We start from the raw sequence: 25,360 nt of genomic DNA on the forward strand, positions 1-25,360 counted from the left end.
TAAATTTATTCCTTCCCCTTTCTATTAGGGGACATTTCGGTGATTATCTTTTCCCTCTTTGACGAGACATTTTGATAGGGGGGCGCCAGACTAAAAAAGTTTAGGAATCTGTGTTAAAGATGATAGTACAAATTCTCCAAGAAACTATGCGAAAATGTCCACAGAGGTCACTACAAGTCCTATTTTTTTCAATTAAATTCATCGTTGCTCTAATTTTAAGAGCAAATGTAACATCTTGCTCCTACTTTGGGACTAATTTTGTTTGGACTTAATATATTTCGTCCGCCTCTATAGTGTAATGGTCAGCAGACTCGACTACCGTTCTGGAGTTCCCGGGTTCGATTCCCAGGGGGGTCAAATAAATATATGTGATTTTTTCACTCTAATATTTATTCAATAGTACGCTGGACTGGTACCGGAGGCAGAAGGCTAATCACCTTTCCTCCATGTGTTAACGATCAAGATAACATATGACGCAGTGCTCTATGCACCATTGAGGTGCGGATAAGGGTTTGAAGAATGATGAAGTAATATATTTGATATCAATTTTCCATTTGGGATTGGGGAAATATAAATATGCGTAATGTAAGCTCATGTCACCAAATTTGTCCGTTTCAGTCAGTCCATCTGGATCCTTGCTTGGATGACTGTGTGATGTTTGCCAAGAAGATGAAGAAGCTGGGTAACCCCGTCGGACTAGACATTCTTGAAGGATTACCCCATGGATTCCTTAATTTTTCCCTGGTAAGTATCAAAATCTCACCTCATTGTCATCATAATATCTAAAAAGGAAAAATACCCTAAATTTTTTTAATTTAATTTTTTAACCCATTGACACATCTGTTCCACGGCACAAATATATATGCTAGTGACTATCATACATAGATAAGTGTGATTTGGGGGTACTCTAGAATCAAAATTTAATCTTATCACACGTGTATATGTGAGACACTTAATAAAAACTTTCCTCATTCCAACATCGATGGCTGTTGCGAAGGGTCGCAAGATTGATCAATACATCTAGTAGTGCCAAAAATTTGATCAGTGTGGTTGTAAATCATGGGTAGTATTGGTGAATGTTACACGCGTGTAAAGTGATCACTTAACCAGACTGCCCAGACTTCAATATTCTTCTTGAGATGCCAAAAATGTAAGAAAAAAACCTAATTTATGATTTCTCTCGGTTGCAGATGTCTACAGAGGCCTATAATGGTTCCCTCTTGTGCATTCAAAGAATAAAGGAACTTCTAGATCTAGAATCTCTCAATTCAAGCTCTGCATCGGGCGTGGAAAGTCAGCAAGAACCTCCGGAGAAAAAAGCCAGCGTGAATGTTGATGACTAATATTTTATCAATTGATCAAATGATTTTATTCTAACATTATTTTTATTATTATTTAATATGATGTTGTATTTAATGTAAGTATGTTTTTATATTATGAATTTTTTAATATATTATTAAATGTATTTATAGATGTGACTCAGATAAGGAATGTGAGGAGTGCTTCGTTAAAATTGCTGTGATAAAATATGACTAAATAATACTCTTGCGGTAGAGAACCGTAATATTGTAAAACAATTCAATTGATATTCCTGTTTGACAATTTAAAGTTTAAATTTCTGATGTAAATTGCAAAGTTTAATGTTAAAGACGACAGTGTTATTGAAAGTGACAATTTGTTTTAATTTCGTTGTTATTTATTATTTCATGAGAAAGCTAAAAAGTATTTTTATAGAAATAATGTTAACTTTTTAAAAGTAATTTCTTTTTTTTGAAAATAAACGGATTTATATACAAGAAAAAATTTATAAAGTTTTTAGGTGTTGGTATAGCGGAAATCTAACATATAAAAATAAAAAACTATATGTAATTTTAGGTAATAGGGTAAATCCGGGTTACATTATCCACTTTTCAGTAAATTATTGGTCCTGTTGCTTTCATATTCAAAGATTATCTGATATTAGACACAATATAAATTTTTAATATCTTTTTTAATACTCAAAATGTATTGCGTATAGCCACAATGATTTTAATAATATAAAAATTACAAGATGTTACTAGATTTGTACTGAAGAAAATTAATTCAAATCCTGATTACATTTCGTGGCCTATAATAATATAAATAGTAATGATCGATAAGTAATTAAATTGATTTTTATTTCATTTGATATATCATGGGTATACTGGCAAAAAATGTATATTAAAAAAATATTTATCATCCCTGTAATTCAAAGCTTTTATCTTGAATAAAATACCCGCTATTAAACTTAATGTTGGATTTACTTTTAGAACCACATATATATGACATTTCAAACTACTTTGCGTATTTTGCCAGTTTATAAAACGTCATTAACGTTTTTTGTCAGTACACCCACGATATAATAAATACCTTCATACTTTTTAAATTATTTTAAAATGTGTAAATTAGCTGACTGGATAAATTTAAAATTAAATTTGGATAAAATTAGACATTAATAAATAAATAATAAAACCCTTACCGCACCCCAATGGTGCATAGGGCACTGCTTCATATAAACCCAGTGTTATCTCGATCGTTTACACATGAAGGCAAGGTGATCAGCCTTCCACTTCAGGTACCAGTCCAGTGTAATATTGAATAAATATTGAGTGAAAAAATCACTTATATTTATTAAACCCCCCTGGGAATCGAACCCGGGACCTCCAGAACGGTAGCCGAGCGTGTTGACCATTACACTACGGAGGCGAACAATAAAGACATTAATAAAACCTATACCTTACCTTGTTTTGATGAGCCTAGCAATCTTTTGAGTAAAAAAAATGAAAAAACATTTAGACTGATATTCTTTATAGCCATCTAGCACCTACTTGTAGCTAGTTATGTTAGATGAAGAATTTCAATCTTAAAAGTTTGTAGATTATTGTGTACCCAAAATATATATTTAGATATAAAAATAATGAATAGTGATCAATGCTAGGAGTGTATTTAAAATATAGTACATTGAGAGTTATTTTGAAAATACTTTTTAAGTACTACCTCATAATAACAGCATATTTGAATCAAACACAAATTTCATAACAAATTATATATCTGATTTCTTTCACGTAAGGATAATAGAGTGCCAGAAGAAGGCAGATATTATGTTTACAATGCATAAATACTTACCCATACTGCATTATATTATGTTTATAACGCATAGATATTATGTTTATAACGCATAAATACTTGCCCATACTGCATTAGTAGTACAACAAACAATATATAAAAATGCATTCCGAAAATGTTGCTTTTCTGCTCACCCATCAAAGAATAATCATGTCGCTCACTCCTTTCAAGAACGTCATAAATCAAAATTCGTCAATTTTCAGTTGTGCGTATTTTCGGAATGCCTAGAAAATGTACTATATCTGAGCAAAAGAGGCATATTTTTAAGTTAATATTTACCCGCTACAGGGCAGAAAATGTTGTTTTTGCATTTTGAAGAAAAGGTATTGTTTCATTATTTTTTTTTAATAAACTAAATATTTTTCAAATCGAGAAAAAACCTTCAGGTTTTACCTAAAAAGATCTGTTGCAAAGTAAAAAGTTTAATAAGTGGCTTGATATTTATTTTTAATACATTGTGTTGTATTTTTAAACGTTAAAAACGATCTCCTGAAAAATCAAGTTTTTTTATTTATGACGTTCTTGAAAGGAGTGAGCGATGTGTGAAAAAAACACATATAATTTGAGAAATACTATCATCAGCAAAAATTATTGCACTGACTCATTGACTCGAATTACTCATAACCTTCATAGAGAGTAGCAAGTGCTAGAGTAGCAAGTGTTTTTGCCTAGAATTTTCACTCATAAATTACATGAAATTATAGTAACTTTAAACATAAAGAGTAAATCCACACACGAGTAGGCATAGGCTATAAAACTTTAAAAAATTGAAGCCTGAGTAGGGTATTGGTAAGCGGTGTTGCATAAGCCGTAGCTAAATTTCATAGTCACTTGGTAATTTTAAAAAAAGGAGTATGTGTGTATGTAAAATATGGCCTAACTTATCTTTTGTGGATGTGTGCGTAATTTGCAACATCTTCGAGTGTTGACATAAAATATTCCTACAAAATAATGAAATCGAAATACCTTACCCACTTTTAAAATGCTGCCAATGTAAAAGATAAAACTCATTGTTCTACAGATAAGCATCAGTTGGGCACACAGGTAGAAATACCCTTCCCACATAAAATCTGTTAATATTCGTAAAGGTACATGGGGTGAGAAATACCCTAATATTTAGATTTTCGAATTCGGATGTAATCTGGTATGTCTGGGTTAGTTTTTTTTACTTCTTATTTCATTTTCACAGCTAAATTTCTCAATTTTTTATTTGCTTCGCGTTACATATCTTCTTCTTCTTCTTTTAGGACTAGGTCCTGTCATTCTCGGGTCGCTCCTGGGAGGTGGAAGACCAGCTATCCTTCCATCGTTTAGGTGGTCTTCCTGGGGGTCTGATCCCGCCTATGCTGCTGTCCGCTGCCACCCTCACCACTCGATCCGAACTCGCTCTTCTCACATGATCTCTCCAGAAACATCTTCTTTCTCTTCCCCATCGCAGATTTTTCTTATATCTGAGTTTCCCAAATACTTGAATTGCATAACTTGCTCTATGCTTTCATTATTGATGCAAGTTTGCATCGTATTGGGTGTCTCGAAGTGACCATGCTCTTTGTTTTGTTAATGGAGATTTTCATGTTATTTTTTTGAGATGAAAGGTGGAATCTATAAAGCAACCTCTGGAGGTCGTCTTCGGAATTGGCAATAAGAACAGCGTCATCTGCATAGCATACCATGTCAATATTTTTGTCCCCTATGGTGTAGCCCAGCCCCAGTTCTTTGACATCTTCAATTATCCTATCCATGATAATATTGAATAGAAAAGGGCTAAGGCTGTCTCCTTGCCTGCGGCTGGGATTTCCTTTGAGAGATCATTTCCTACTCTTATGCGCATTTTATTCTCAGTATTTAGGTTCCTAATTGCTTTAATTATTGGGTTCGGTGTATTCTTCTCTTTCAGAATGTCTAAAACATCTTCCAGGAGAACTATATCAAAAACGTTACATATGATAAAACAAAATAAATAGATTTATTAATACATGGGGTATGTGAAGCTGGCTGTCCTGTATTAGTGTAAATGCCAAAAAAGTTAATCTGTTGTTATTATGAGGTGCTACTGTTTATTTTTAGGGATATGTATTACTCAGATTATTGGAATCTGGTTGGCCCAAATAACCAATACTCAATAGTTTTAGTACGAATGCTTTTATTGATTTTTTTTCCACACTTCACGTTTTTAATGAAATGTACATCAGTGCCTTAGTTCAACACAATTTAGATTTTTTATAAGACTGCTTATAGGAAAATGAAATTTTTTCAGACACATGTTAGAATTTAAAAAAACATGTTTATACTTAACTGGAAAATGAAATATGTAGTATGTTTGTAATATATTTAAAGTGTATGTAGTTTGCACAACAGAAGTTTTGAACTCTGGCATTGGCATTTCTCAGCACATCTTACCAAGAAGTGAATTACTTTGAAAAATTGGTGAAAAGTAGGTCCCAGAAAAAAAACAATGACATCCAATTTTTTATGATTGTGTCCTTAAAGCAATGGATCATTGTCAGACAGGAGGAATATATAATTTAACATACTCAACCTCTATAGGATTGTATTAGACTCGTTTTGTGTTTATAATAGCTGATATAATCAATATTTTCATTCATCATTTTCTTTTAGAAAATTCGCTAACGTAAGTTGGTAATGAATGACGTCACAGACACAATGGACATATTTTAATATTGGTAACATTGCTAAATTATTGGCGGTTCTATTTGTTGATGTCTATGGTCCACCCTCCCACCCCCCTTATATTTATAAAACACAAATGGAAGTGTAGTGGTAAACAAACAATCCACACTACTACTATTACAGCTCTATAGACCATAGACAATAAACCAGCGTCATAAAACATTTGATGACATATCGCTCACTCCTTTCAAGAACGTCATAAATCAAAAATCGTCAATTTTCAGTTGTGCATGTTTTCGGAATGCTTTACTATATCCCAGCAAAAGAGGCATATTTTAAACTTAATATTTACCCGCTACAGGGCAGAAAGTGTTGTTTTTGTATTTTGAAGAAAAGGTATAAGTAGTTAAATTATTAAAAAAAAAAATGCTGTATATTTTTTCAAATGGAGAAAAAACCTTCAGGTTTTACCTAAAAAGATCTGTTGCACAGTAAAAAGTTCAATAAGTGGCTTGATATTTATTTTTAAAACATTGTATTATATTTTTGAACTTTAAAAACGTTCTCCTGAAAAATCAAGTTTTTTGATTTATGACGTTCTTGAAAGGAGTGAGCGATATGCGAATGCACGTTTTTCGTTTTATTCAAATATCTAATGTTTAAACCTTAATATCTCCCTTAGTTCTCTACAGATTTCAATAAGAATGTTATCAATAGTTTGTGATTTTTCATATTAATTTATTAGCCAATAAACCAACACCGTGACAAAAATCTATTATGGTATTTTACATTTTTATTATTATTTTAGGTTTCAGTTTGTTTTTCAAACGTGGCAGAGTGAAATAATTGCAATTGTTATGAATTTTTTAATATGCTTGGATTGATAGGGAGATGTATTTACCATCCATCCTGATAAATCATGCCTGCTGTATATCAATATGCTTTGATGTATTGTTTAGTAAAAAAAGGGGACAAATCCATGTTGGCCAACTTTGCAGAAGTGCAGTGTTTGCGTTTAGGATTTTTTGGCAAATCTTGAAATCGTATATTTAATTGACATGTCCCCCTTTCATTCTTTATTAATGTACAGTTAACTAACAACAATCAATTATTTATTGAGTTGATTATGACATGTGATTTCATAAATAAATTAATATTTGAAAGAAAGATAACATAGTAATTCGTTGAAAATTACTGCAAAAAAGACAGTTAATAGTGTTAACATAGGAAATATAAAATAAAGTGGTAGAATTCACATTGGCAATGTGGAGTTTTTAGTCTATTTTTACTCTGTATGTGATGAAATTAAATTATTATAAACAATTATAACATTATACACACAAAGTTATTTTACTATGTATTTACTAAAAACGTGTACATTATTTGTAACTATTAAAAAATGAATTAATCGATTTTGGGGCCACCAAGAATAATTTGAAAACACTCCGAAGATCGAATCGTCCATTTATAAACTCACTTTAGTAAATAATCATTATTACTCAATGTGTAATAATATAATATTTTGTTATTTAATCCTAGATAACTAAACATTTGTCCACTCGATGACGCCCTTTTCCAAAAAAGTCAAGTGCACTTAGTTCCCTGCACCCCGCACCCCGCACCCGCCAGGCTTTGTTTACAGAATTGTGATTTATTATTAAATGTCTCTTACATTCATCCCTAATAAACCAAACTTAACTGTCATATAACCAGTTACTATTTTTAACCTTTTAACCGCGTTAACTTTGTTCCTAAGAGACGCCCGTGCGCGGTGGTATTTTGCCGTTTTTTAAATGATTACTTTTATCATGTATTTAGTTAAGAAACAATTTATTTTCGTAAACAAAAACATTCAATGGGATTCCTTTTGCCTTTTTGGTACTCTATAATACACGTGTGTCACATTATTCTTGAAATATATCGTAATATAAACAAATTAGATCGTAACATAAATAAATCAAAGCACGCATCGTGTGTCACTCTTACCCACTGGCGATGCGTAGCGTCGAGAGTGAGACAGATATAGGGCATGATTATGGCGCGGACTAATTACCGACCGCAAGAAAAATCAGGGATCTGTTCTTTTATTTATCCTTGTGATGTTACAAATTATTCGTCAGATATTTCAACAGATGTCATAAGGCCAAGGATTGACGTATTATTTTATCCAAAGTTCCACACCATGAAAAAATCCCTCTAAGTTGAACTGAGGTTCGAAACTTGGAGCAATGTAAAAACACAAACTCTTATGTCAGCCGCGTAAGGGGCATGTTTTGTTAAAACACATACGGTTATGCGAGCCGCGTGGATCCGGTTAATAAATACTTTTGATAATTTTCATGTTTTTAATTGCGTAGTCCGCCTGATGAATGTTTAGTTACTATGTATCTACAAATATAGTTTAGTTATCTGGGGTTAAAATCGTCTCATAATTTAACATGTTAAAAAAATCTTGTGTGACCTTTAAAATATACAATTAATGAAGCACTTGAAGAACATTTTTAGTTTTATAATATGATATTTAATAATTCCGCTCTTACAAAGTAATATTTATTAAATAGATAAATAAATGTTGTTAATTGGGGTACCAATTCTAGAATTACTGTTTAAAATTTTATTTTAAAATATTTAATGCTCAATATGTGTAATTTTATTTATACTTAAAATATATCGCTCACTCCTTTCAAGAACGTCATAAATCAAAAATCGTAAATTTTCAGTTGTGTATGTTTTCGGAATGCCCAGATAATGTGCCATATCCCAGCAAAAGAGGCATATTTTTAACTAAACATCTACCCGCTACAGGGCAGAAAGTGTTGGTTTTGCATTTTGAAGAAAAGGCATTGTTCAATTATTTTTTTTAAATATACTAAACATTTTTCAAATGGAGAAAAAACTTCAGGTTTTACCTAAAAAGATCTGTTGCACAGAAAAAAGTTCAATAAATAGCTTGATATTTATTTTTAATACATTGTATTATATTTTTAAAGTTTAAAAACGTTCTCCTGAAAAATCAAGTTTTTTGATTTATGACGTTCTTGAAAGGAGTGAGCGATATGTGACCTTTCTAAGGTTCCTGAAAATATGCCACATTCAAGATTGATAAAAAAATAAATGTTTTAATTACAAATATGTATCAAGGATTTGATTCAACCATAAGATTTTTTGCACACCATGTCTTATAGTGGCATTTGGTTCTTGAATCTGTAACTTGGCGCTCTCAGATGTGCTATTTTGATTATTCTAACTTTTATCTGGACCCAATGATGCATAGGACACTATATTGTATCAGTAATGTTAACTTGATTGTTAACCTTCCCCTCCCGGTGATATGTATTTACTACAACTCGAGTTTAAAAATGAGAATATCAGTATAAAATATAATAGATACGGGCTCAGAATTTTTTGTATTCCTCCGTAATACTATTACGTATTACATAAAAGTATAAAAATATAAAGTTATTCATTTGCAGCGACGGAAATAAATAAATTGTAAAATAAATCGGGAATAGAATTACCAATACACTTTACGCACGCGGCTTCACAACGTTTCCGGATGATCTCATTTTAGCTGCGCTAGTTGCGCGCAAGACTAGCTGTGGTGAATACTTGCGATGTATTTTTTTTCTTTTTCAGGTACTTATCAGACTATTTTGTGCATTACAAAATTGATACATTTCACCTTCAACTATAGTCAATGAAAGCAACATTTAAGAATATTCACATTTATCCCGTTTTTAAATCACATTTTCATATGGTGTACAAAATACATATCACCGGAGCGCGTGGAAGTTTTTAGCATCATAAGGGAAGGGTTAATTACATGGAGGCAAGTCCTGCCCTTTAGTTACCAGTTTAAGATTGTAAGATCAAATTAATATTAGGGTGAAAAATCGCTGATTCACCATTTCACCATTCTGGGTATCAAACCCGGGACCTCCGGCACTGTAGCCGCTACAGGCGGACACAATTCCTGGAAATTTTGCAGTCTTTACAACAACAACAAAAATTGATGAATATCAACTTTTAATTTGATTCATTGCATCCCATTAAGTACCATGATCTTGCTAATTAATCTGAGTGAGTTTTGTTTGTAGTTTGAAAAAGATACTTTTTTTTATTTATCATAAATTAATAAATGATGAAAAAAAACTCACTTTGCATAAAAATATAATCATGTGATAAAACTGTTTTGATAATCTTCAACCATTAAAACAAATATGTAGTAGTTTTACAAATAAGTATTTTTTTTTATAAATTCGTCAGTACTTGAATAAGTGCGGATGCAACTTCTCATCCATACTACTTTGGGACAAATTTTTATTTGAAGATAAGCTATACATGGCTATACACTTCAATACTTACATTTTTAAAATCTTTAAGGATTATTAATAACCGTTTTAAATGCTATGAGTAAAGTCACTCTTATTGGGGTCTCGATTTTTTCTTCAAGGATTTTTTTTCAGTTCTGACAAGAAAATATGACACTTTAAATATTTAAAGATAAAACAACTTCTACATTACACTAGTGCTTTAGCTATCAAATACCTAACATCAAATGATTTGAAAAATAGTGTGCTGCGAAATCCATAGAAAAAGGTATGCAGTATAGAAAAAGTAATGATGGACTTGTATTAACACCAAAGACATCCGTTACAACTATTGATGTGCCTATGGTGATAGCTTAATTTTGTGCAATTATCTATGGACGTGGATTGTATTAATTGTGCCTAGTGGAACTTTATACAAAAATTTACAGGTTTTTATCTATGGGCACATCAATAATTATATCTCTGATACATGGCGTTTATTTTATTGTATTTTGTTTGTTTTCAATCATTCTAACATTATTCTTTTAAAATAATTTTTCAAGAGGTCCTCTGTTTGAGACTGACAACACTACTCATTTCCAATCCAATAATTTTTTCAAGGAACCATTTTACTCTCTTAAGATATTTTTTTGTTATATTATCTCCAATTTTTGGGGCTACATGTAACGAAGCTTTTATGTAAATGCCTAGAAGATATAATATATATTTTTTATTTGTAAACATGATGTTTTATTTACCTCTATTCTTCCTTTCAATTGATGTTCCTCATAATTTATAGTTGCAATGTCAATTATGTAATATTATTTTATTTAAAAAAATATATATTTCATTCATTCAAACCCTTATCCGCACCCCAATGGTGCATAGGGCACTGCATCATATAAACACAGTGTTATCTTGATCATTAACAGATGAAGGAAAGGTGATCAGTCCTCCGCTTCAGGTACCAGTCCAGGGTAATATTAGAGTGAAAAAATCACTTATATTTATTTGAACCCCCCCCTGGGATTCGAACCCGGGACCTCCAGAACGGTAACCGACCGTGCTGACCATTACACTAAGGAGGCGGACATATACATACATATTAACCATTTATACCCTGAAATCTGTAATATCTATCACAACCATCACATTTTAATTTTTAACAAGTAATTTGTAACAAATGTAATTTTTAATAATCTGTATTTTAAAAGAGTTTATAAAATTCAAATTATGAAATAAATGATAATATCAAATGCACACATATTTGTATGTATGTGTACGTTAAAGAAATGTGAGGTGGGGATGAATGAAAGTATAAAATAAATTTGGACAGTATATTTCACATGTTGACCAGGAACCAGGAAATTCATACAAAATTTACAAGACATGTTATTTAATACTAAGTAAAATAAATACCTAGTAAATAAAACATTTTCAAAAAATCACCCACCTTCAGTGGGCCGATTTAGAGCATTATGTTTAGATTTGAACACAATATTGTTTATTAATATAAAACCAGTAATTTTTAAATAAAACTTAAAGGGCCCCATCCCGGAACGTTCCATATAATTTTTGTTATAAAAATGTACTCCAAATGGATAAAATTACGGTTTCAAAGGATGATTGACAATTTTTTTTATTAAAAAAAAACAGCTTGAACAAAATAAAATTTACCCTTTTTTCATTATTCGTAGTTTATTATGTTTATGTATCTACAGAGCAAATCAAGTGTTAATAAATAATACCTTGCATGCAAAGACATCAATATGTAAGAGGCAAAAATAGGATGATAATTTTAAGATTTCATTCACAGGTGTTAATAAATAATTTTTCAAAATACATTAAACAAAAATCATAGGAGGGGCAAAAAACTACTTAATTTGTGATTTTTGATTGACAGATTTTTTTAACTGATTATATTAGGAGATTTAGTTGATACTTGAACGGGAGTTTTTTTTTTAAATAAATATTAGCGGCTTATAGTCTGGATATATTCACAGGAAGCTTGGAGCTGCAGCAGTTGGCGTGAGATTTTTCGAAACAAAAAATCCTAGTTGTACTCTATGGGATTTCTGTATTTGAACTGCCAGTGTGCCCCCGAACTATAAGCGGTTAGTATCCATTCATCAAAAAATACAAATAAAAAAGTACACAACAATATTACCTCAAGGTATCATTTCCTTAGAAAAAATTAAATGTTCTACAACTTCATCAGAAAAAAAAGACATGCAATATATTGTTTCACTCCGGATTTTTTCAAATGATTTAAAGATGGAAGCCTCTTCCGAAATCACACGCTGATTCGCTTTGCCGGCGAATGCAATACGGTTTATTTTATAAGAATCAATTTCACATAATCTAATCTTGATGACTGTTAATCTTGGTGGAAAACAATATGCAATAAAAGTTGGCACTGAGATAGAACATGATAGATAGCAAGCGGAATTTAAAAAAAACCCGATCATTCCACTAATTTATACAAAATCAACCATTTCTTCAACAGTTAATTAAATTATTAAATAACAAATTACAGTTCATAGATTGAAGATACATCGGCTTAAAAAGATGGGTTAATATTTATTTATTGTAACTGCAGACAGTTGGTAGAATTCCATTTGAAACTTTTGAATAATATATCCAAAATTAAACAAGGTTAATGCATTGAATTCTATTTTTATTTACATATATATATTATGAAAATATGTGTCGCGTTTTGTTTTATTAAAAAATCCTAGTTGTACTCTATGGGATTGTCTTAATAAGAATTGACATGACATGCTTCAAGACAGGGGAACAAATTCATTACACATACTTGAATTAATATTTTCAAAGCAAGCAAATTAATAAAGAAAAATAATACAAATGTACTATTATTTGAAATCTATAAATAAATTAGGGAAATGTAAATTATTATGTTGAAGATATATAAATCTTATATAAAGAGAATGTCAAATTGCAGTTTGATAATGTCTTAATAAGATGAAACGCGTCACATGTTTTCATTATAAATATGTAAATAAAAGTAGAATTTAATCCATCAACCTTGTTAGGTTATATTACCCAATAATTCATATTTGTGTAGCGCCACTGTCCATCGAAAACAATAACTAGATATCGGTTGTAACAGATCACGCTTTAACGTCACAACATAAAAAAACGAGATACAACATTCAAACGTAGCGGAGAGAATCACTCGTGGCCGTTGAGCTTGGCGTGGTTGGTGGGGCCGTTGCTCAGGGCGGCCGTCGGCCGGAGTGTCTTCTGGAGGACGTGAGCGTCCGCCGGCTCGATGCGCTTGTAGTAGTGCTTTTTGGTTTCCACTATTTCAAAACCAAACTTTGTATAAAAATCTATCGCGCCTTCGTTATTGACCTGCACATGCCTGGAGACAGAGGAACAAATTCATTACACATATTTAAAGTCGTATTTTGAAAGCAAATTAATTAAATAACAAAAATAAGACAAATTCACATTGTGAATAGTGCTATGGTGGTGAAGGGTAGTATTGTTTGCATGCTGTTGTAGTGAGTGTCCTGACGAAGAGACGGGTACGTCTCGAAACCGGTAGACATAAAAATCTTGGTGAGTGGTTATATACTAATACATATTACTAACGTTTTGTGAAAAAATATAAACGTGAAAATGACTAACCACAAAATAAATGCTTTAAACATTAATAATATTGAGAACACAAATTCACTGTTTTTATTGAAATATTAGATCCGGTACTCTCCTGAGTGGTAATACACTACTATTATACTAAAACATAGATTTGTGCAATAGTATTGATTTTACGTTTAATTATTATATTCTTCTAACCCTTATCCGCACCCAATGGTGCATAGGGCACTGCATCATATAAATGCAGGGTTATCTTGATCGTAAACACGTGAAGGAAAGGTGATCAGCCCTCCGCTTCAGGTACCAGTCCGGGGTAAGAGTGAAAGAATCACTCATATTTATTCAACCCCGCCCTGGGAATCGAACCCAAGACCTCCAGTATGGTAGCTGAGCAGGCTGACCATTACACTACGGAGGTAAATAAATATAAATTAGGGAAATGTAAATTGATGATAATTATATTAAAGATATTTAAATCTTATATAAAGTGAATGTCAGATCCGGTATTCTCCTGCGTGATACACTATTATACAAAAAAATCTATTTGTGCAATAGTATTTACTATGCATTTATTTATTATGTACTGAGAAAACCTTTGGGAAGGTTTAACCAACAATTAATTAGTAATACAGAAACACTACTACGTACTACGAGTTAAAAGGAAAACAATACAAGTATCGCTCAATCCTTTCAACAACGTCATATATCGAAAATCGCCGGTTGTGCATGTTTTCGGAATGCCTAGAAAATGTACTATATCCCAGCAAAGCAGCATATTTTTAACTAAATATTTACCCGCTACAGGGCAGAAAATGTTGTTTTTGCATTTTGAATATAAGGTATTGTTTAATTATTTTTTAAAAATACTAAATATTTTTCAAATGGAGACTAAACACTCAGGTTTTCCCTAAAAAGATCTGTTGCACAGTAAATTAGATATTTATTTTCAATACATTTTATTATATTTTAAAACTTTAAAAACGTCTCCTGCAGTTTTTTGATATTTGATGTTGTTGAAAGGAGTGAGCGATATATGTTTAACGCTACATACAAGTTGTACCTGACACAGAGCATGGAATATATAAAATGAGGAAATCAACATTACCACACAACTGGGTTTGGGTAATAATGTAGTAAGGAGAGAAGAAAAGGAAATAAGATAAGATTCACACTGACTACTCACAGAAAGATACTGTCAAAATTTCCATCCTGCTTGACATATTTTAGGACGTGCTCTACCATTAGTGTCCCGATTCCCAGTCTTCTGTACGGATACAGGCATCCTAGTGTCATAATATATAATCTACGGGAGTTTTCAGACGTATCTATCCGACAGCAAACGGCACCCACAACTATGTCATTATAATAAGCCAGTTTAGCTAATTCGCCAGCCTCCAAAACATCTTTGTAAAATTTGTCGTTATATGATACCGGAAAAACTACTGTGTTTAATTTCTTCAGCTGTTTAATATTATGTGGCGTGACATCGCCTAACTCCGTTTTAGATCTTAAATACAAAGTAATACACATATTAAAAAATAAGATAATTTCGAGAAATAAGGTTATGGAGATAGTGACATTTCGTTTCGATAGGGCTATATATTGATGTGCTAGCGTAATCTTTGGTTTACCTTGTCATTTTATTCAGATTTACTTATTGTAATGCAGGTAATATATTTTACCCGGGAAGCCTTTGGCAAATTTGTAAAATCACATTCAATAACTTAAACTACGGCATGTCCCTCGAAATTATTGGCGACCATGAATCCAGTGTTTACACCTAAATATTTGAGATTGCCTACATTAAGTTGGCAAAAGTAAAATTATCTTTAAACATTTAGTAAAAGGTAACTTTACATTGCGCGTGCTACGACTTTTCTAATGTATTTTTGACGTTCTTTTTTACTTAGTGGATCTACACGCACTTGACAGTTTGATTATGAAATTCGATTGCCAGTATACAATATTTTCCCCTAAAAAAGTACTTGCTTAATCAAAGAATCGATTTTTTTTTAAATATATTTTATTGATTTTCGTCAATATATTCATCGTGTTAAAAAAATTTAACTAATATTACGCTAGTAAATGGAAACTGAACAGCTTTTTAACATTACCACACTAAAAAGAAACAATAAATTTTGTTGTAGGTAACTACTAAACAGTAAATTTTTAAAATTAGATTAAAAACATAAGAACTAATTTTTAAATATAAATGGTGTTGCGTGACGGTTACAAAAGTGGAAATTAAGAATTAAGCACGAAATATTACATTTCATACTATTTAACATGCTTACAGTGAAAAGAAACGTCACTAAAAATGGATACAAATTCCTAAGAATTCCTCAGCTAAAATTGTATGCATCAGGTGTCAACCCCCAAATCGACGAAAATGTGAAAGTGCCGACCGGCTATCCACGGATTGATAAGAATTTAAACAGAGATGATCCAATATCATCCAATCCATTCAGCCATATTGAGCAATCTATGGGAGTATCACCAATTTTCGATGGTAGTTTAAAGGGGATATCTGAATCCATGAAAGGGACTGCAAAGGATTCCAGTAATATGATGACTCAGGCACTTTCATTTGAAGATGTTCCCGGACCTCCTGCTGCGCGATACATTGCCAACATGTGGAAGTATATTCCGGCAGCTGGTACGCAGATCACAAGAAGTATTATGATTAATGTTTTAAGTTCTGGTACTTAACCAAAATTAATATAATAAACATTAATTACTAATAAGTCCAATAAATCCAATAAGGGTAGCTTAAAAAGTTTAGATAGGGTTTAAGTTAAGTTTAGGATACACCCCATTTTCCTTTTATTTTTATAATTAAAATTGTTGCAGATTTCATTTAAAAAAAAAAATATTACTAAAAAAATCCCTTTTTGACTGAACTTATAATCACAAAAAATTTAAACATACATTATAGCCTTTCAATGAGATGCAAATAATTTTAAATTGCTGTTTGACAATATCATTAGACCCTCCCTTTTCTAATTATTACTACTTTAAGACATAGGATAATCAATCTTTATCGTACCTACCTTCCAACTATGCCATAAAATTTTATTTTTAAAATGAAGATGTTTCAAGAGAGGAAATTCCATTCAGATTCTACTACACATATATTTTTAATTGATATAAAAGTGGCTACATATAGTTATATCTTTGTATTTCCCATCTTTGAATAAAGAACACTTATCTGTAAACATTTTATCCCGGAAGTAAGAAATCGTCAGCTATTTAAAAAATATTTTTTTCAGGTTCCTTCTTTAAATTAAATGAACGCATGAAGCTTGTATCCTTTTTATTTGACAAATATGGTCCTGTGGTTCGGATAGTGGGTCCCTTTGGTGGGGATATTGTGTTACTAAACCGACCAGATCATATGCAAAGCATATTCAACCAAGAGGGTCCCCAGCCAGTTAGATCAGCTTTCGATTCTTTAGAATTTTACCGAACAAAGCACAGGAAATTTGACTTTCCAGGGTTATATTCTGTGTAAGAAAATGAAAATTTATAATCATTGTTTATTTTTATTTGGTCACTATCATAATATGCATTTAAAGAAAGTAAATTGATATTTATGGTATGGACATGTGGAGCGAATGGATAACGAGAGAATGACTAAAAATATATGTGGCGAATGTGAGTGGGAGAACAGAATGAAATAAATAAGAACCTAAAATCTGGTGGTGTCAAAAGTCTGCATAATCGGAGGGCATATATGACTATCTAGTCATATATGCCTAGATGCATATATGCCTAGATGCATATATGACTAGATAGTCATATATGACTAGATGTATGGATGTGAACGAAGCGAGGAGTGTATGTCAGGATAGACTAGTGTGGCGTTCCATCCTCTTTGCCTACACCAAGTAGTTGTAAATATCATATAGTTTACCTGCGTTGTGTAATGGTTAGCATGTTAAGTTACCGTGCTTGAGACCCCAGGATCAATTCCCAGGGGGGTCAAAATAAATATTAGTGACTTTTCACGGTTCTTTATTTTTAATATTACCCTGGACTGGTACCTGAATTACAGGATTGATTACCTTGCCTTTATGTAAGTAACAATCAAGATGTGTTACAGACTGCAGTACCCTATTCACCATTGGATGCAAATAAGAGTTAATAAATAAATTAAGAAATATTATTTGCCACAAAATTAGAAATTATATGTTTGAGGTCACGGGTATGATTTCCGGAAGTATGAAGATGAATAAAACTGTTCCTTTTTAAAATTTGAATACTTATGTTACCCAGATTGGTACCAATACTTCCCTCTTTGTATACTTCCCAATAGTGGGGTGATATACATTTTTGGGTGATATTTTATAACGGCTACTATTATAACTGTGCAGTATCATAAAGATTATTAAAAAAATTGCTGTTTTTAATGACCATTTTTGGAATGCTTTATATATTCTAAAATATTATTTTTATAATCAATAATAAGATGAATTTAAAATCATATTTCAAAGGCGTTAGTTTAATTTTCCAATCTACAAGCAATTTTGCATTGGATTTAAAGGCATCAAGTTATTGATTATTAATCATTCTTTTGATCATTTATCTGCCTACAATAATAAAGCACAGCAGCATATCCACCCAATAATGTTAGTGTGCTTATTTATTTTGATTTGAATTTCATAACACATGATTTAGCAATATGCCATGACTTAATAGGCAAGGTGAAGAATGGAATCAGCAGCGCACTCTGGTGGAAAATTCCCTGAAAAATTCTCTTGCTGTAGTAAAGGAACAGGTAGATAAGTGCTCAGAGGAACTCGTTTCTTCAGTACCCAAAATAAGAAACAGACAAGATGAGGTTGAAAATGGCTTTGAAAAACGACTTTTTAAATGGGGCTTGGAGTGTATGGGTGAGGAATAAAAATATTTTTAATAAAAAATAAACTGTAGTTGCCATATATTTATGCTTTATACTTTATACTTAACTATTTAACTTTATAAATAAAACACAGCTTTGTTGCACATTTTTAAATCATTTTATCTGACTATTTTCGGCAAAACCTTGCCTTCCTCTGGAAATTATATAGATAAACATGTATTTTTTTAAGCATTAACAGACATTGTGGCATAGCCAGGCAGACGCTCGATTTCGAAATTGGCATTACAAGTTTAATTCCCAGCAATTGCACAATAAATTATAATATTTTCTTTTGGTGTAGATGTTTGTGGTGTATTTTTCAATTTTACCTTTCCTTTCCTACCTGCAGACAAGCTTTTAAAATAGAGGCTTTCTACGTTATTTATTTAAAATAAGAAAATCCCAGCTAGACATTTGTCAAAACTATAGCTATATATCAATGATCAAGTTGTCACCGTGCCATATACATTGTGCCTACACGGAATTGTGAATTAGTTACATACATTTATTTCAGGCCATATCCTGTTTAGCGAGCGTATGGGCCTTCTAGAAGGCTATGAAAGTCCTCAAGGAGACGCTTTGTGGCTGGAAGAGGCCCTCATGAAGGTCACACAAGCTCTGGCTTCTTGTGAAACCGGTCTGCAGGTTTGGAAAGCCTTCGAAACTCCAGCATTCAAGAAATTAATTGATAATTGCAATATTTTAGATAGGTAAAAAATCTTTATTATAAACATATTCCATTCCTACTGATTTATTAATTATTCTGTGAATAATAGTGGCGGATTTAGGAGTTGAGAGACCTGAGGCGAAATTTAATTTTAAAGGTTTTCCTCTAAAAATAAGCTTACATCATTTCTGTCAAAATGAATAAGAATAGAATTAATCATTTTTAACAAAATTTTTGCATGGCGTGTTAGAGGAGAAAAATTTGCAAAAAAAGCTTTACATATAATGTTTTTATAAGTTAAGCGGTATTTGAATTTGAATTGAGATCATTTGAGGAATTATCTGATTGAAAAATTTAAAAAGCATTAAGAAAAGGAAGGTTGCAGCTTCATGAAACAAATTATTATATTTCAAAATCTTCATTGAATTATCAAAATCGATTAAACACATGTTTTTTAATTTAATTTTATGTTGAAACCCCCGAATTCTGAGCCACTCGCATCTTGCGCATGATTGATAATCTGCAACTTATGAATAAGAAAAAAAGCAAAATCCTTATTAAAATCAACGGTAAATATAAATAAAAAATATTTTTTGTTTTAGTATTATTGGCCAATACATAAGGCAAACAGAAATAGAGCTGTACAATAGAAAAAATCAGGATAAAAAATTGGTTTACAGTAACCAAGAAATCAGATTATCAGAGAAGAAAATTAAAATCTCAGGTAAAAATTACGCCACTGGTATCATTCAATTTATGTTGTTTTAATAAGATAATTTAGATTGATAACACTGGCCAACAATTCACAACTTTTGTTTTGTAACTGGTATGAAAATACTGATTTTTATGCACTTTGCATACCTGAAAACGAAAGCAAAAAAAATGTAGAACGTCAGATTTTTTGGCAATGGATATTTTTAATTCTAATAATGACCAAAGTTTATCTTATTATTTATGTATGAATATATAAAATCATATAATGCTATCGTATTTAACATTAATAAGTTAATAAATTTCCACTGTTACTCATTTATCAATACTTTTTTTGAATCCCTTAGACCTTAGACTAAAACATGCCTAGATACCAACCGCTATTACGGTTTCAATGTATGGGGTCCATACAAACAATAATATGAAGCTTGTCACCATATAAAGTTGAATAAGAACAATTAACTTAGTCCAAATCAGTCATCGAAAATTCAGTTAAAAAATCATTGTTGGCCAGTGTCATTATGCATGTGTTCTCAATTATCTAGATACCGAACCCAGAGCATTGATCAAGGCCCTCTTACTCAGCGAGAAGATGAAATCTGAGGATATTCTTACATCATTTATGGACATGCTGATCGTTGGGGTCAATTCTGTGAGAACAAATTGATAATAATTTTTTTTTTAAACAAAATAAATGCTTTTACACCCCCTCAGTTATTGACACTCGTAATTGAATATTATTTGATATTCATATATGATTTATTCTCTAGGGACTCTATGTATTAGTAGTTCTTCAAATATATTTACTCCCCTCTCAGATCTGGAGCGCAGGACTGACCGACCACCTTGCCTTCATGCAATCGAGAATCAGGTCAGGTTAACACCGTGTTGATTTGATGCAATGCTCTATGCACCATTTGGGAGCAGATAGGCGTTAAAATAGAAAATTTTAAGTTCATTTTTATTCTGTAGATATACTGCCTATATTAGCAATGACATTAATGAAATTAATCAAAATTTTCACTTTTACACTGACCAATATTGAAAATGGGTTATTATTTTATTGAGTAAAATAAAAATAAAAAATTCAATAAATACATTGTATACTTATATAAAATTCATGAAAATATAAACTGAACTGGTGACATATCTGAGAAAAACGTTTTTCAAATTTTTGTCTTGTTTTAATTTTTTTTATTTAAAAATAATAAATAACGGTTTGAAATGAACTGATCATTAAAATTAATGCGGCGTCTGTCTACGCATAACTATACGCAGACATGCACCATAGTGCAGTTAGGTAGATGCTTGACTGCGAAATAGGAATTGCGGATCTGATTTCTACCAATTAGAAATTTAATACAAGAAATGTTTATTTTCAATTGGTCTGGGTGTTTGTGTTGTATTTTTCATCAATCTTCTCTATCCTACCTGCAGGGAAGCCTCTAAGAAAGGGGCTTTGCGGGTTATTTTTTATTTAAAAAAAATACAATGATATGATGATGAATGGCTTGGTTTTAAATTGATATTAAATGAACCAATCTACTCAAGTGTCAATAACTGGGTCTTTACCCTGCTTTTTAACCATTCAAAATTAATATTTTTAGTCAACAAGTGCAATGAGCTTTATATTGTACCACTTGGCAAGAAGTCAACGTGCGCAGAAAAAGTTGTACGAAGAACTTAATTCTAATTTACCAAGCGAGGAAGACGACGTTGCTTATGACGAAAAAAACAAGTTGCCTTATTTAAAGTCGGCCCTCAATCCGAATGTGGAAGGTCTTACTTATGACGAAATAAACAAGCTGCCATACTTAAAGGCCTGCATCAAGGAAAGTCTCAGGTAAAAAGTAATAAACGCACTAAAGGGGCACCAACATTAGAGGGAGTATGGCATACCAGAGAATAATTACCTTTTTTCTTAGATTGGTGCCTCCGTTTCCCGTATTGACCAGAATATTGCCAAAGAATGTAATAGTGGATCATTACAGGTAAGAAAAATTGTTCTAAAACGATTATTCTCTTTCTAACCCTTATCCGCACCCAATGGTGCATAGGGCACTGCATCATATAGAAGCAGTGTTATCTGGATCATTAAATACACGAAGGAAAGGTGATCAGCCTTCCGCTTTTGGTACCAGTCCAGGGTCATATTAAATAAATATTAGACTGAAAAATCACTAATATTTATTTTGACCCTCTTGGGAATCGAACCCGGGACCTACAGCATGGTAGCCTAGCGCACTAACCACTACACTATGGAGGTGAACAAACCTCAAAACAAAATCGAAAACGATTATACAGATATATTACTCTTTGTGTACCTTCATAAACTGTGTATTATTTTATACATTTTCAATGTGTAATCGCATTCAGGGAATCTTTTATTTTGCAGAGACCCATTGAGCTACCTGATGTGGCTTGTCAGTGTAGTTCTTTTTTTAAAAATGCTTTTTGCTATTTTTATTTAATGTATAAAATACAACAGAATGTATACACACAAGATTTTTTTTTTTACAATTCATAAATTAATTTTTCATTCATTATTAACCCATTCCTTTATTTTGCCCCTGCTCCTTGATCTTTTCTCCGCCGGCAATAAATTTTTAGGCCATATTCAATAAGGGGGCCTCGGACCCCAAAATAATAATAAAAATTACCGTATATATATATCGCAATCGTACAGGAAAGTGACCAACTAACAAAACGTAAAATGTTAAGGAGGGCCATTCAAATCACTTTTGCTTGGAAAGAAAATAAACATCAATGCAGTTAGTCATTTTTACCAAGTCAATATGTTATACTTCCAAGTTTAAAATCCTTTGGGATTTTTTCAGGGCAATATTAAGCTAGTAAGATATCAAACAGTCAATGATCACGTTTTTGTAAAAAAATGCACTTGGTCACTTTCTCCTGTATGACTACGAAATATGACAATGTATACACACAAGAATTTTTTTATTTTTAATTCTTAGTAAATTAATTTTTCATTCATTATTAACCCTTTCCTTTATTTTACCCCTACTCCTCGGGCTTTCCTGCCTTTTAAGCCATATTAAATAAGGGGGCGTCAGACACCAAAATAATAATAAAAATTACTTTATATATATATATATATATATATATTTTTTTTTTTCTATTTAGTTAATTTAAATATTGTATCGGTTGTATCATGAAGCTGCATCTAAGTTTTGTGGCTTTTTATTTACTAATAATTTATATTTGCTTACAAATTTTTAATAATTTTGTATTGATCAGATAAAAAATTATTTCAATGTGTAATAAATAAACTTTGTTTATTTCCTATATTATACTTTTTGATTTCATCAAGAATCCCCCACGGAACAACAATGGTGATGGCAATGCAAGTGTCGGGATTAAAGGAGGAGAATTTCGATGATTCTAAGCGCTTCTATCCCGAGCGATGGCAAAACCCCGACGTGAAGGAGTTACATCCTTTGGCTACACTACCGTTTGGCTACGGTTCTAGAAAGTGTATAGGACAGGGGCTAGCCGAGATCATGCTCTCCACACTAACTGCTAAGGTCCAGTTTAACATTTTAATTTTTATATCTTATTGCGCAAGGATATCTGAAATCAGTGTCCGCTGACAACAGATAAGGAGAACTTTCTAAATAGCTTAACACGGGCAGGAATCCAACTCCCCACCCAAGTGTGCACCCTTCTTTCTGAACCTAATTCTAGAATTGTGGGCATAATTTATAAAATGATAAAGCTAAACGCATTTAAACTATGAAATTTTGTATTAATTGTTATTATTATTTTCTATTATTTTTTTGTTTGTAAATAAAAATAATACTTGACACTGGTGGAAACATCCTTTCACTGGGTGACTGCCAAATAAATAATAAAAAAAAATATATATATATATATACTCATATATGTATATATATATATATGTATTTTCATATAAAATTGCTAGAATTTTAAAGTTTTACTATTGGGATAATAGTGCCAAAAGAGGTCTTCCCACTTATACTGTAACAAAACATTAGATAATTAAATCTCTGAAAAGTAACTGCCTACCTAGGATTCAAACTAGGGACCTTTGATGCCGCATCTGCTGCTATACAAATTGAGCAAACCAATGTTACCTTGGTTATTAAATTAATCATACCTTATCGAATGTAATAGTACATTATTGTATTTTTTGGTCCATACTATGTTGATTTTTTATTTGATTGGAATGTATTAAATCAATTTAAAATACTCATGTAATCTTTCACTGCGTATAAATAAATAATCCTTGATTTGTTTACTTCATTTTTAAATAATTTTCTATTTATTTCCCAACGAGGATTTGAAAATGAGAAATAAAACGGGTTTCTTTTGTAGAAATCTTTTCAATCGTTTTTATTATTTTTTTAGATTATCAAGAAATATAAAGTTGAGTACAATTATGGAGATGTAACACCAGTCACCAAACTAATAACAATGCCGGATACCCCATTGCGTTTTAGGTTTGTAGACAGAGATGAAAAATAAAACTATTTTGAATATTTTATCCATTTGGTATAAGCCATCTAATGAAAGTTCGTAAACTGCAATTTAAATTGGAAAAGTCTTGTCAATAGAGTTGCAGAAAGATGACTACATGATATTATTATTAGAAATGAATTAATTGCACTTATTTGTCATATTTTAGACATAATTCTTAATTTCTGATAAATACATAATCTATTAATAAAAATAAAATACTTTGAAACATATACATCAATTTTATTATACCACATTTAACTGAATACTGTACAAATGCCTAAAAATTAACTTATGAAGTTATACTTAAAAAAAATAATAATTATGTGTTTTGTGCATGCCGCTGCCGGTGTTCTCCACCGCACCTCCAGCATCCCTCCTTATTTTTCCAGTGAGCTGCGGAGTGTGCGTAGCTCATGCACTTTTGGTACGAGATAACTGCCATGTACTCCGAGAGCCAGACTCTCTCGAACCCCACGTTCACCCTTTTTAGTTCCATTAGTGTGGACCATAATTCCGGCTCTACCGAAATTAGGGCGTATTTCTTGTTGTTGTCTTTTTTCTAAGACAGCGTAAATAGCACCGTTGCTTTTGGAGCAGATGCCTCTCCGTTGTTTAAGGTGCTGTTTTGATTAAATAGAGGGTTGATTATTTGCTCTTTGGACAGACTGGCGTCTATCCCCTTAAGGATGGCTTTGGGTCTGATCTTAGTCCCAATTTGAGCCTTCAAGCTATCGCTTTTAGCTATTTCATCTTTTAACTTTTTGCACTGTTTCTCGTCATCGCATTGGATGACGATTTTGTTGTTATTTGCTCTTTTTAGGGATTGTATGCCTATCCCCAAGGCAGCCACGTTGATCGTGCTTTTGATCGTTT

General features: G+C 31.8%; 3 protein-coding genes across 6 annotated transcripts in view; 2 read left to right on the top strand and 1 right to left on the bottom strand.

The window, feature by feature from the left end:
* Positions 1 to 10,826, top strand: part of Hsl (hormone-sensitive lipase) — a 30,759-nt gene extending 19,933 nt beyond the window's left edge. Inside the window, exons 13-14 of the mRNA XM_088265115.1 lie at positions 619 to 744; positions 1,191 to 10,826. Coding sequence (XP_088121241.1) covers positions 619 to 744; positions 1,191 to 1,343 — 279 coding nt within the window. The 3' untranslated portion in view covers positions 1,344 to 10,826. The remainder of the gene's footprint in view (positions 1 to 618; positions 745 to 1,190) is intronic.
* A 582-nt stretch (positions 10,827 to 11,408) lies between these two features.
* On the bottom strand, positions 11,409 to 15,478 carry LOC148306429 (putative N-acetyltransferase san). 2 transcript variants are annotated; one of them, XM_088265078.1, is made up of 3 exons: positions 15,341 to 15,478; positions 14,893 to 15,216; positions 11,409 to 13,470 (listed from the first exon to the last, which is right to left on the bottom strand). In XM_088265078.1, exons 1-3 carry the CDS (start codon positions 15,346 to 15,348, stop codon positions 13,278 to 13,280), a joined length of 525 nt encoding a protein of 174 aa, XP_088121204.1. In that variant the 5' UTR covers positions 15,349 to 15,478; the 3' UTR covers positions 11,409 to 13,277. The 2 variants fall into 2 exon arrangements, with proteins under 2 accessions (XP_088121204.1, XP_088121203.1); XM_088265077.1 differs by lacking the exon at positions 15,341 to 15,478 and having other exon boundaries at positions 14,893 to 15,239.
* Positions 15,479 to 15,904: 426 nt separating this feature from the next.
* LOC148306430 (putative cytochrome P450 301a1, mitochondrial) lies at positions 15,905 to 24,717 on the top strand. 3 transcript variants are annotated; one of them, XM_088265101.1, is made up of 10 exons: positions 15,905 to 16,383; positions 16,979 to 17,216; positions 18,408 to 18,601; positions 19,124 to 19,319; positions 19,879 to 20,000; positions 20,533 to 20,639; positions 21,595 to 21,830; positions 21,913 to 21,978; positions 23,319 to 23,532; positions 24,377 to 24,717. In XM_088265101.1, the coding sequence occupies exons 1-10, from the start codon at positions 15,996 to 15,998 to the stop codon at positions 24,491 to 24,493; spliced, it is 1,878 nt and encodes a 625-aa protein (XP_088121227.1). In that variant the 5' UTR covers positions 15,905 to 15,995; the 3' UTR covers positions 24,494 to 24,717. The 3 variants fall into 3 exon arrangements, with proteins under 3 accessions (XP_088121227.1, XP_088121225.1, XP_088121228.1); XM_088265099.1 differs by having other exon boundaries at positions 15,906 to 16,410; XM_088265102.1 differs by having other exon boundaries at positions 15,906 to 16,365.
* The last annotated feature ends 643 nt before the right edge of the window (positions 24,718 to 25,360 follow it).

Source organism: Brachycentrus maculatus, unplaced genomic scaffold (genome assembly GCF_059751285.1).
Source record: "Brachycentrus maculatus isolate JH-2025_06_01 unplaced genomic scaffold, ASM5975128v1 h1tg000242l, whole genome shotgun sequence".
Classification (NCBI taxonomy): Eukaryota; Metazoa; Arthropoda; class Insecta; order Trichoptera; family Brachycentridae; genus Brachycentrus; species Brachycentrus maculatus.

Excerpts from the sequence above, each read along its gene's own strand:
- LOC148306429 (XM_088265077.1), bottom strand. The coding sequence starts at position 15,239 with ATGTGTATTACTTTGTATTTAAGATCTAAAACGGAGTTAGGCGATGTC. Across the intron at positions 13,471-14,892 it reads AATTTTGACAGTATCTTTCT|GCATGTGCAGGTCAATAACG; the intron begins GTGAGTAGTCAG and ends CTCTGTCTCCAG.
- LOC148306430 (XM_088265099.1), top strand. The coding sequence starts at position 15,996 with ATGCTTACAGTGAAAAGAAACGTCACTAAAAATGGATACAAATTCCTA. Across the intron at positions 17,217-18,407 it reads TTTCCAGGGTTATATTCTGT|GCAAGGTGAAGAATGGAATC; the intron begins GTAAGAAAATGA and ends ATGACTTAATAG. Across the intron at positions 20,640-21,594 it reads TGATCGTTGGGGTCAATTCT|TCAACAAGTGCAATGAGCTT; the intron begins GTGAGAACAAAT and ends TAATATTTTTAG.